This window comes from Amblyraja radiata, chromosome 6 (genome assembly GCF_010909765.2).
Source record: "Amblyraja radiata isolate CabotCenter1 chromosome 6, sAmbRad1.1.pri, whole genome shotgun sequence".
Taxonomy (NCBI): Eukaryota; Metazoa; Chordata; class Chondrichthyes; order Rajiformes; family Rajidae; genus Amblyraja; species Amblyraja radiata.
Window position 1 is genome coordinate 44,367,678 of NC_045961.1, and position 12,714 is coordinate 44,380,391.

The 12,714-nt window shown below is 42.8% G+C and overlaps 1 protein-coding gene across 2 annotated transcripts in view; it reads left to right on the forward strand.

The window, feature by feature from the left end:
• dync2h1 (dynein cytoplasmic 2 heavy chain 1) overlaps nucleotides 1-12,714 on the forward strand; it is a 413,286-nt gene that overhangs the window by 210,411 nt on the left and 190,161 nt on the right. For both annotated transcript variants that reach the window (XM_033022666.1, XM_033022665.1), the window contains exons 66-68: nucleotides 179-302; nucleotides 2,324-2,487; nucleotides 5,977-6,096. In XM_033022666.1, the coding sequence (XP_032878557.1) occupies nucleotides 179-302; nucleotides 2,324-2,487; nucleotides 5,977-6,096 (408 nt within the window). The remainder of the gene's footprint in view (nucleotides 1-178; nucleotides 303-2,323; nucleotides 2,488-5,976; nucleotides 6,097-12,714) is intronic.

Here is a 12,714-nt window from a genome sequence, read left to right on the forward strand (position 1 = left end):
CATGGTCGACATGGGCAAGCTGGACTGAAGGGCCTGTTTCCATGCTGTATGACGCCATAACTCTGTATACATACTCAAGTTTGATTAATTTAGTTTAGTTTAGAGTTACAGTGTTATATACCTAACCTGATTGTCATATTAAATACCTAATTATTTGTGCTTATGACCAACTGTACAGGATTCTAATTTCATTACGGCAATAGAGTTGGCAGTACGTTTTGGGAAGACACTAATCATACAAGAGATGGATGGTGTTGAGGCGGTACTATACCCACTGTTGAGAAGGGACCTTATTGCTCAGGGTAAGATTTTGACCTGCTTTTGGATTTAGGTTTTGGTTTCATGAACACATCAATAAAAGTGATAGAATTTCCAACGCAGCAGATCAGGCACATCTGTGGAAAGAGAAACACACAATGTCTTGGTGTGGTTTTGGCGTTGTTGCAGTGGAAAAGCATCGTATAGAGTTTTCTGACATGAGAGACTACAACTACTGTAGTCTTGAATTAAAAATAAATTGATGGGAGAACTCAACGGGTCAAGCAGCATCTGTGGAGGGAAATGGACACCAATCTGAAGAAGAGACCCCACCTGAAACGTTACCTGTCCATTTCCCTCATTAGATGCTGCCTGACCTGCTGAGTTCCTCCAGCAGTTTGGTTTTTAATATAGTTTGCCATTAGTTAGACATTCCTCTGCACCCTACAGTTCAATAAGTTAATCTGTTCATAAGTCATAGGGTAGAATTAGGCCATTCTGCCCATCGAGGCTACTCCGCCATTCAATCATAGCTGAGGTATTTTTCTCTCTCAACCCCATTCTCCTGCCTTCTCCCCGTAACCTTTGACCCCCTGCTAATCAAGAACCTGTCAATCGCTGCTTTAAAAATGCCCAATGACGGCCTCCACAGCCATCTGTGGCAATGATTTCTACAGATTTACCACCCACCTCATCTCTGTTCTAAAAATACGTCCTTTTATTCTGTGCCCTCTGGTACTAGACTCTCCCACTAGAGGAAAAGTCCTCTCCACATCCACTCTATCCAGGCCTTTCACTATTCGGCGAGTTTGAATGTGGTCCCTCCTCATTGTTCTTACATCAGTTCAGTGAACTGATTATTGGACAGCAGAAGAATCAGAATACCTGACATATGAGTGAACAGGGAAAGGAATTGTGTATCTCCTTGAGCGATCAGATAATGGAGTTCAGAAATAAAAATTGGGGGAAAGAGATATTCAAGGTTTCAAGGGTTTAAGGTCAGTTAATTGTCACGTACCAATTAACGTACAGTGAAATTCGAATTATTGTAAATAAGAGTACAAATTTAGTGTTAAGGTAGAGACAAAAGGAAAAATGCGGAAGAAGAGCAGGTTAAATGAGAAAAAGCATACAGAAATGAAATGAAAAACATATTAATTTTGACACAAACTAATATTTTGAAGGAATGAGACTGCAGGATTATCATGAATAAATTTCAGTGACTGAGTTAATTGGCAGTAATTTATAATTGTTAAGGATTTTGTTTTGAACACAACATAGTAGTATTTATCTCACTCTACAGCAATGGCAACTCTCTATATGTTCTCTTCTAATCTATATTCAACTGACACCATTAATATGTATCTCCGGGCCAGATTTCACATTGGTCAAGATTAGCCATTTACATCGTATCAAACTTGAAGTACTGCTTTGCCATTATCTTTGTTCTTCAATATTTATTTCTTTTTCTGCAGGCAGATTTAATTCAGAATTGTGAATTGTGAATTTTTTTTTAATGCAAAGGGACTGTTCTATCCCTTTCCACATCAGTTTCTTCCATTCTTCAATTCAAGCTTGTGCACTTGCACCAATCGTTATTCCCTTCAACCTGTATCTGTACACTGGACGGCTCGATTGTAATCATGTATAGTCTTTCTTCTGTCTCGATAGCACGCAAGAAAAGCTTTTCTCTGTACCTCGAGACACGTGACAATAAACTAAATTAAACTATGGATAAACTAAACAAAGGATTATAACTGTTCTCCCTTACCCCCCATCATCTGTGATAGAATATTCAGTTCCTTCAACTTTTTCATGGTTTTCCTTCCGCATTGTAACTTTTCAAACAGCTTTTTAGAGTTCTAGCATCTATATTTTGAATTCATAGTTTTTACATTTATCCCATTAGTTTGAATTCTGTCCTCTCTTGTGTAAGAGTATCTTTGCCCGCTTATTGAGTAACTGCATGTTAGATAGACAGAACATCTATACAACATTTACATTTTGATTAAAATATACGAGCCATGTACATTATGACCATGTATATTTGGTTTTTATTTGACAGGACCTCGCTATGTTGTACAAATTGGAGATAAAATAATTGACTACAATGAAGATTTTCGTCTGTTTTTGGCAACTCGCAACCCGAACCCTTCTATTCCACCAGATGCAGCTTCTATTGTCAACAAGATTAACTTTACAACAACAAGGGAAGGTCTGAGGGGACAGGTAAAGAAACAATGTTATTCCCCTTTACCAAATTTTTAACAGATACTAGACCAAGTGCAGACCCGTTGGGTCTGTTCCCCCATCGTGCGGTTGAGGGGGGGGGGGGCGGGGCGGCATGCGGCGTCACACACATCCACCCCCACACACACACTAACTACCCCCCCGTACACACGCTAACTACCCCCCTTGTTAATATATTAATATTATTAATTTGCTCCTTTCACCTCACAATCGCCCTATCTACTGACGCATAGCCCCCAACTCGCAGGCGCGTCTAGAGAGGGAGGGGGGGGGTAGAGAGTGAGGGCAGAGAGAGAAGGGGGGAGGGGGAGACGGAGGGGGGGAGAGAAGGGGGGCGGAGAGAAGGGGGGGAGAGGGATGGAGGGGGAGACGGAGGGAGGGAGGGGGAGAGGGAGGGAGGGAGGGGGAGAGGCAGAGAGAGGAGGGCGGGAGGAGGGGGACAGGGAGGGGGGGTAGAGAGAGGGAGAGGTGGGGGAGATAGAGAGAGAGGTGGGGGAGAGGTGAGGGAGAGAGAGGGAGAGAGAGAAGTGGGGGAGAGGAGGGGGAGAGAGAGAGAGGGGGAGGGGGGTCGCAAGGTTTTTATCAAAGGACTTGCGAGAGGCGCGACTGGCAGCACGTTGGGTTTGCAGCGGGAGGGAGGGAGGGAGCGGGGAGAGGGAAGGAGGATGGGGAGAGGATGGGGAGAGGGCGGGAGAGGGCGGACCTGAACTCGGTGAGCGGGCGGCTCTGACGGGGCAGCTCTCGCGTGACGATTCCCCATGTCCCTGCAATCAACGGAGGAATTTCTGGTTTCCCAGAGGGAGTAATGCCCCGCGCAACAATAACTGCCGCCTCCAAGTGACCTCCGGTGACCGACTGCGACCTCCAGTGACCTCCCGATCTGCAGGGCATTTTGAGAACGGGGGGGGGGGGGGGGGGGTTGGAGCCAGCGGGCGGGCGTGGGAATCCAGCTGCGGGAGGCGTGGCGCGAGTGTACTTGAGCTTTAGTCCACAGCGGCGGGGGGGCGGCGCCTGGAGGCAGGTGGGCCTCGATTGATGGAAATGTAGGCATTGTGACGTCAGCAGCTCAAGCAGCGATTATATATTTTTTAAAGTGAGTTTCGTAACTAATTTTATTCAAAATCTGGGGAAATAATTGACGAAGGAGTGGATTTCTGAACTACCGAAATGGTGAAATTCTCCGCCTTTTTTGCGTCTGGTTTTCGAGGAGATACGTTTCACATGCAAAACCACACACACACACACACACACACACACACACACACACACACACACACACACACACACACACACACACACACACACACACACACACACACACACATAGAGTTTTAAAAGTATATAAAAGTATATAGATGCAAAGTTAATAATATTCTGTTGGATGGCTTATGGCAAGTGATGAATGAAGTGTTAATAGGCAGGAGTGAAAATGGCGCCAAATCTGGTGACTCTTTATACTGGTTCAGTGTACTATTACTGTACACTTGTACTGTACCTGACAAGCTCATCTAAGATGTATCTAAGTGCTGATGTATAATGATACATTTACTGAATTGTATACAAAAATGAATTTCACTGTACCTCGGTACTTGTGACAATAAAGTACCATTGAATCATTCATAAGTTCATAGGTTAGGTATGTTGCAAAGCCTACCTGAAGCGTCGTTGAAGATCTGCCGCTGAGGTTGTGCGCGATTTTGGCGCCGTTTAGAGGGGGCGGGTTTAAAACGCGATTTTCTCTAAGCTGTTCCAATCGAAAATGTTCAGCCTAGTTAATTATTAACGAAAAATCGCTGATAGACCCCGTCGCAAAAGCTATTATTAGGTTTAAAGGCCTTGAATAATAGTTATAGTAGTTTAAAAATCAATCTTTAAACCCGCGACCGTCAGCAACCGCAGAGTCTCATAAAGAAAATAGCAGAAGGTAGGTTGTATATTTTTACATTCAAAAGGGCTTCTAAAGATCCTTTTATACAAAATTTAATATTGCGAGTAGCTCAATTTGGGCCCATTATATCGCGCAGTATTTTTCTCGGCATTTGAGGCACAAATCTACCGCAATGTGAACGTTCTAAACCAGCGCGTTCCACAGGATCCCGCTAGAAAGCTGATTTAAATGGGCATTTATTTACAGCAATTGAACACTGAATTCCTTCCATTTGGCCTATAAATTAATGTAAATGAGATTTTAAAATCATGTTTTATTGTGAATTATTTGTGAATATTATTTGGACATTTAGGCTATTTAAAAATGTTAATCATTTATTAAGAAATGGATAGATGTTGAGATCTAGTAATTGAAGTCTGAAATTAGCTACAATTAGGTAACTAACTAATTATATGCTTTAACTTCAGGTCATCCAAGTAAGATTATTTTATATTTGTTTCAGAATGCTTCAATCTATGATAACTGAAAATTTCATTCAGTTCTCTTAATTTTTAAGAAAGTTATGGGCTTTTGACTGTTCACGATCACAACTTTTTTGTTATGTCCATAGAAAATCAATAGGGAACAAGATGCTCATTTCCGAGTATGAAAATGGCCATAACTTTTTAAATACTTGAGATATGAAAGTGAATTAGATGTCAAATTAAACTTATTTTTATGCTTTATCTGATGGGATAAATTACAGACTTGATTTTTTAAATCTCAAAATTTTGTAACATTGCTACATAGGTTCATAAATTCTAGGAGCAGAATTAGGCCATTTGGCCAATCAAGTCTACTCCTCCAGTCAATCATCGCTGATCTATCTTTCCCTCTCAACCCCACTCTCCTGCCTTCTCCCCATAACATCTGACACTCTTACTAATCAAGAATCTGTCAATCGCCGCCTTAAAAATATCCATTGACGGCCTCCACTGCCATTTGTGGCAATGAATTCCACAGATTTACCACTTGCTGATAAATAAATTCGTCCTCATCTCCTTTCTAAAGGTACGTTCTTTTGTCCTCTGGTCCTAGACTCTTCCACTAGTAGAAACATCCTCTCCACATTCACTCTATCCAGGCCTTTCATTATTCGGTAAACCATTGAACCATTGAAGTTAATAATATTCTGTAGGATGGTTATGACAAGTAATGATGTATATTTTAATAGACCAGGGTGATAATACTGTATAATGATTAAGTGTTGTGGGGATTTTAAAGGTTCAATTGGAGCTTTTGTGCATATGTTCACCAGCAGTCTTTTGTATTTTTTGGGTATGTCAGTTTTTAAATTGCTGTATCTGGAGTGCAATGGTTGTTGGTTGTCAGTGGTTGGAGGAAGGCAAGTGTAAAGCAGAAATATCAAAAAGGACGTGAACTGTGTGGGAAGGTGGATGGATGGAAATCAATGGCGCAGATGAAACCTTTTTTTTATTAATCTTGTATTCACCTGGTTTTAGTATTTGTACACTACTGATTTTTGTTGATCATATCCATACACATTAATGAATAGCTGAGTATTTTTTATCTATTTGAAGCTGTTAGCTGTCACCTTGCAACAAGAAAAACCAGAGCTGGAAGAGCGCAAGACGGCACTTCTACAACAGGAAGAGGAGAAAAAGATTCAATTAGCGAAGCTTGAAGATTCCCTGCTGGAGGTATAAATAGAAACTTTTATAATATAATACATGTATTTATTAAGGAAATTGATTGAGGCAAGATGCTATGTTGTCTTAAATATTTTACCATTTCAAAATTATTAAATTTATGATGTTTGCAGAAGTCAGTAAGACAGTTTTTGTGAAGATTCACATGATGGCCATCTTCTTCTTCTTCTTCTTGCGTATGGCATGCACAGCCTAAAGTTGTAGGACAACTTGTTCTATTGGATCTTATTTGATTGTGCACGCCAGGTTGATTGCATCCATTGAAACAGGGCTGACCACGTGAAGGTTGCAATCTCCCACCCCATGATGGCCATGATTTGTACACAATCAATCTCATCCCTTTTGTGATCATGATCACATTGAATGGCGGTGCTGGTTCCGAAGGGCCGAAAGGCCTACTCCTGCACCTATTGTCTATTGTTTTGAGTTCTGTTAGTAAGGGAAATGTTCACAGGACAGATTTGTGTTAGGATGGTTCCTTTGTGCAGTTTTGTTTTTTTTTAATTATCGTTATGTATTTTCTTTAGAGGGGAAAAAGAAAATCACGATTGTCTGCATTATCATGGATTAATTATGGTTACATGGTAGAGAGGTTTATGGATGCAAAACCATTCCTTTCAAAAGAAAGAAGGTCTGATGAAGGGTCCCGACCTGAAGCATCCATCACTGCTGAGTTACTTTGTGTCATTTTTTTCAAAACATGTCCTGAAAAAATGGAATAACAATAAAAGTAATTGTCAAAACATGGATTGTAAACACCAAAATTAAAATATTCTCATTTTTAGATAAATGATAAGTGAAAATAACTGCAGTTGTTGTTGTTGTATAAAAGATGTATAAAACTTTGGTTAGGCAACTTTTGGAAAACTGTGTGCAGTTCTGGTTTCCCTATTACAGGAATGATCTGGAGGCTTTGGAGAGGGTGCAGAAGAGGCTTACCAGGATGTCACTTTCTTTTGATGGTATTAGTTGTAAGGAGAGGTTGGACAAATTTGGATAATTTTCTCTGGAGTGTTGGAGGCTGAGAATGAGAGTGTTGGCACCTGATAGAACAAAGAGCATGGTGGTTTGGATATTAAAAGAGACAGAATGATGTAAATGTCAATGCACCAGCTGAGGGAGACTTGTAAATTGCTGATCATTTTTCCGGATGAAATGCAAACTGAAGTTGGTGAAAGAAGGCAGAGAGAAATATAAATATTGGAACTAAGAAATGCAGAACAGACTAATCGGTAGAAATCTGAAATAAAAGAGAATGCTACAAGTACACAACAGGAGAGACAGCATCTGTGGAGAGAAAAAACTGAGTTGACTGTGAATCAAAAATAGAAGGCTGCTTATCTGAAGTTATTGAATTTAGTGTTGGAGCTCTGAGAACTGTATCAAATTTGGGTGGAAGAAAATACGTTGTTCCTTGAGTTTAATTTAGAACATTTAAGGGCCAAAGGTAGAGGTCAGATGCCACTGAAAGCTCTGAGTCACTCTTGCAGACAAAGGAAGGCCACTCCTGCAGACAGAGGAACGCCAAACAGCCCCCAATCTGCAATTGGTTTATCCAGTGCAAAGGAGACCACATTGTGAAAATTAATAGCAGCGCATTAAGTTGGAAGGAATGTTCGTGAGTTACTGCTTCATCTGAAAAGTTTACACCTGGATGTTGGAAAGAGAAGAGGTAAAAGACTGATGTTGCATCTTCCATGCAACTCTAGCCTTTTACCTCGATGAGAAGCAGAGTGATGAATGATGGAAATGGAAGAGTGAACCTGGAAGCCAAGAGAGACTTTGGAATATTGAAGGAGCAGTAGAGAGGAAGATTGTGTCTGAAGATTCGTACATTGTTGAGGGTGGTGGGATGCAAGCGAGTGAAAGAGTGACCATTTACTTGCTCTAGTTGGGAGGAAAGGAGATGAGCATAGAATTTCTGGGAGACAAAACAGTTATTCTGATCTACAGTCTTTCCTCTATATTGCATTTATCCCATTCTTTACCATCAGGATTGCAATGTATCCCTTTTCCATTTTGTTAACCTTATCTCTGAGTATTTTTGAATACTTCTTATCCAAACTTGCAACCACAATTAGATTTTAACCAGTTATTTATATTTGTGCCTTTAATCGGGACGACAGATGGCACAATGGGCTAAGTGTTCGGCTGGCAACCGGAAGGTAGCCGGTTCGAATCCCGCTTGGAGTGCATACTGTCGTTGTGTCCTTGGGCAAGACACTTCACCCACCTTTGCCTGTGTGTGAATGTGTGTGAGTGATTGGTGGTGGTCGGAGGGGCCGTAGGCGCAGATTGGCAGCCACGCTTCTGTCAGTCTGCCCCAGGACAGCTGTGGCTACAGAAGTAGCTTACCACCACCGAGTGTGACTGAGGAGTGAATGAATATTGCGATGTAAAGCGCCTTGAGTATTAGAAAGGCGCTATATAAATCCCATCCATTATTATTATTATTATAATTGACTAATCTTGGTGCTATTCTGCTGTTGCTTTGCCGTTCTCTTAAATTTCCTTTAAAATTAGCCTTCAGCAGATTACATCTACATATACACACACACGCGCACATGCACACGTGCACATGCACACGCACAGGTGTCATGCACAAGCCTCTCCTAATGGAACACTTTCCTTTATTCTAGCACTAGTACCAGTGCCCCATGAATTGAACCCATTTTTCCACGTATTCAATTCTCCTCCTTTGTTATTTCTGACGACTAAAATATTTAATTGGCATTAGAAAAGCGCACCTGAATTTCTATTCCCTCTTTACCAGACAATCCTCAGTCATTTAAATAAAATAAACCTTCACATTCGACAATGTTCTATCTATCTGAAATCGCCGACGACCCTCTTTCTCTTCCCCATCCTCCAAATCCCTACCTTGACCTCCGCTCCAACATAATTGATTAATGTTCACAGACTTGGAGCTTTTCCTCATGTAGAGATGGACTAAGAGGTTAATCCTAGAGTTGCTGAATGAGTGTGATACAATCATACCTGGTGAAACCTCTTCCACTAAAGCAAAAGTGTGTAATATTAAGTCAATTATATCAAAATTATACTGGAACTATTTTCTCTCTCATTTAGTTTCATCAGTGACATAAGATGAAGTCTTTCTTTTGCACATTTCAGAGAGGATTGGGAATGCGATGGGAAGCGGGGTTCAGGATGGGAAGGGTGCAGAGTGGGTGCCATTAATTGATAAAAAATACAACTATTGATGCTCCTGAACACATCATCAGTGATGTAACCTGGGGTGTTTGGGTGTTTCGGGTCTGAAAGACACCCTCACCCAGGCGACCCAGCCGTGGTTGATCTGACCACGACCTGTGTTCAGGTGGCATTCGCTCCTCCCCATGGACCTCCTCTCCTGATCCAGAGCCATCTCGAGGCCTTCTCCGCTGCCTCTGTTGGTGTTCTTGATGGCTCTTCTCCTCTCCATTCCGTTGATGCATAGTGCACTCAAGGCTTTGTAGAGCAATTGCCCTGCAAAACCTCTGCAGCCAACCTCGATGGGCATACATCTATGACCTGCTCTTCATACTTGGGTCATCTTCCTCTCGTATGCCTCCTCCAGACGGTCCTCCCACGGCACTGTCAGTTCCAACAAGACGATGTTTTTGGTCGCCTCTGAGACCAGGAGGATGTCTGGCCTCAGGGTGGGCGTGGCAATGTGCTGTGGGAACTTCAGCTGTTTCACCAGGTCTACAGAAAGGGGGCTGTGATTGTCTTTGGGGTGAGAGTAGTTGAATTGGAGAGCCGCAATCACCAACCAGTGGAGGATGTAGTTGTGCCATGGATGGCTAAGCTTGAATCAAGGGACCTACGATGTTAGTCATTGCTGGAGGGTGATTGTGCTAGTTAGAGTGGGTTATCATTGGTGGGGGTAGAAATGCCAGGCATTTGTAAGTCATTCATTGGGGTTGTTGTGTTGAGGGGTGTGCATTTGGCCATTCGCTGGGTCACTGTATTTGGGTGGGCTGTATCTGTCTATCATTTGAGGATGCAGTTTTGTTGGGAAGGGTTCGATATTGGTTGTTTGCTGAGGTAGTTATGTCAATTGGACTGCATTGCAGATTGTTAGCCGGGGTAGTTGTGTTCGTGGGCTGTGATTATGACTAGAGGGACAACAAATTTAATTTTGCTTAGTGACCTTGATGGGGTTGTGGTCAGGGGAGTCACGGGAAGGCAAATTATCAGTTGGGATGGGGATTGGTGGGACTTCATTGATCAGGGGAGGTGACTGGTGATTGTGGGTGGATGCTGGAGAAGGTGATTCATGTTGGGATAAAGCAAATGTTTGATGTGTGATAAGGGTGACAGTTCAGTAAATGTTCAGAAGAGGGCTTCAAGAGCCTGCTGTGTAGGGCACTACCATTGTATTATTAGTGGTGGGGATGGATGGGAGTGTGACGACGGAGAACTGGGCAGATAAATTGCTTCAAAGGGATCCAATTCAGGTTCCCAGTGTCACTGTGGCACTTGCTTGGGAAAATCCCTTTAAAGTCATGCAGAGGCATTCTTCACAGCTATATTAATGGTCTGTTTCTATGTGAGTGACCTGCAGTCTATGCAGATCTTGCGTATACCACAAAAAATGTTGCGCATACAGATATGCATTGCGTGTATTTTCAGGACATCTCCATTATATATCCAATGCTGGAATAAAAAACACAGAACTCTATCTATCTCTCTATCTCTCTCTCTCTATCTCTCTATCTATCTCTCTCTATCTCTCTCTATCTCTCTCTATATCTCCTTGTATGTATGTATATGTGTGTGTGTATATGCATGTGTTTTTCTACCTTCGTCAAAACGCTACGCACTAGTGCTTAAATTTTCACAGACTATTAATTACATTTTTCCGCTCGACAAAATTCCCTTCACATTTCATGCTAAATTTCACAAGTCATACAGTTTTAAAAATACCCCAAACCAGCTTTTAAACGCCTTTCAGCCCACTTCCAGACGACTTTCAACCCGCTTCCAGTGACGTCACAATGCCCTGCAAGAGGGGGGTGGGCGGTAAGGTTGTACAATATGCTTTGAAAGTAATACGGCCAACTCAAGACTGTGATACAGGAATTCAATCCCACTTACACACCAGCTGTTGATAAAGTTATTTAAGGTCATTCTCCAACTTCACAAGAGAAGGACCAAAATTGCAAAGCCATAAAGATATCTCTTCCATTCTGCAACCCAACATCAGCAGGGCTGGATATTGACTTTAAGCCTGTGAATCAAGCATTATTTCACTGTGCTGGGTATTATAGTTTAATATAAAAGCCTCTCCTTCCCTCCCTCCCACACACTTCCCATCATGGACCGATCTCAAAGAATTTGACAGGGGTATTGAACTGTGTGAAATGTTATAGCCCTGTCCCACGGTACGAGTTCATTCCAAGAGCTCTCCCGAGTTTTAAAAAATCAAACTCGTGGTAAGCACGGGTACGTCGGAGCTCGGGGACGTCTCTTAGCGGCTCGTTGCGCTAACGGCAGGTACTCGGGAAGACTCGGTAATGGTAGGTATTCACGGGAAGACTCGTGAAGATTTTTCAACATGTTGAAAAATGTCCACGAGAGCCCCGAGTATCGATGAGTGGCCATTACCGTAAATCTCCGAGTTCGAATCAGGGCAAACTCGGGAGAGCTCTTGGAATGAATTCGTACCGGGGGACAGGGCTTTAAGGTTGTACAATATGCTTTGAAAGTAATACGGCCAACTCTCAACACCATGGTAAAGGAATTCAATCCCACTTACAAACCATCTGTGGCGTTTAAATCTTCCTCACCGCTCCTCCCTCCCTCCCACCCACAGCACGGCGCTCCATACTCACTGCCCCTCACTCCCTCCTTCCCACACACTTCCCATCTTGGACCAAATATGCTTTGAAAATAATATGGCCAACTCTCAACACCGTGGTAAAGGAATTCAATCCCACTTACAGACCAGCTGCTGATAAAGTTATTCTCGGTCAGCTCGGCCTGCCTTGCTTTTTTCACTTTCTCGGCCCCGCTCGCTGGGCTCGGCCCGGGTTGCGTTGGGGGAACGGGTTACGTTGGGGGAGTGGGTGATGGGGGTGATTGGCTCCATGGGGCGCCTGTCCCCGGGGTGAGCGCCGACGCCGCATTCGGGGACCTGTCCTCCCGTGTGACGCTGCGCCTACCCCATGCGTTGGGGGACGGGACCCTACGGGTCCCACTTGGTCTAGTATATTCCCAAAACTTTCATCTTGTTTGTTTCTATGCTTGTCTGTCTGTGTGTTTGCGCTCTGTGATTCAGTGATGCCGTCAAACTACACCAAAATGGTATAGGATAGCACTAAAATGTGTGTACCACCTTACTCACCATTGTCCTGTGGCGGTTTGTATCATGTTTTGTTCACATTGGTGTTATATTTTAAACGTTAAGACATTTAAAACTTAAAAATTTTAAACAGCACCCTCACTTGCCCTTAGCAGTATATGAAGTAACAATGGCATCTCATTTACATAAACGTCCGGTTTCAATGTGGGGGGCTGGGATGGGGGGGACAGGGTGAGCGCCGCGCGTCACAGTGGGATCTCAATTACATAAACTCACTCTGGACACAGACACAGACAAGGCCC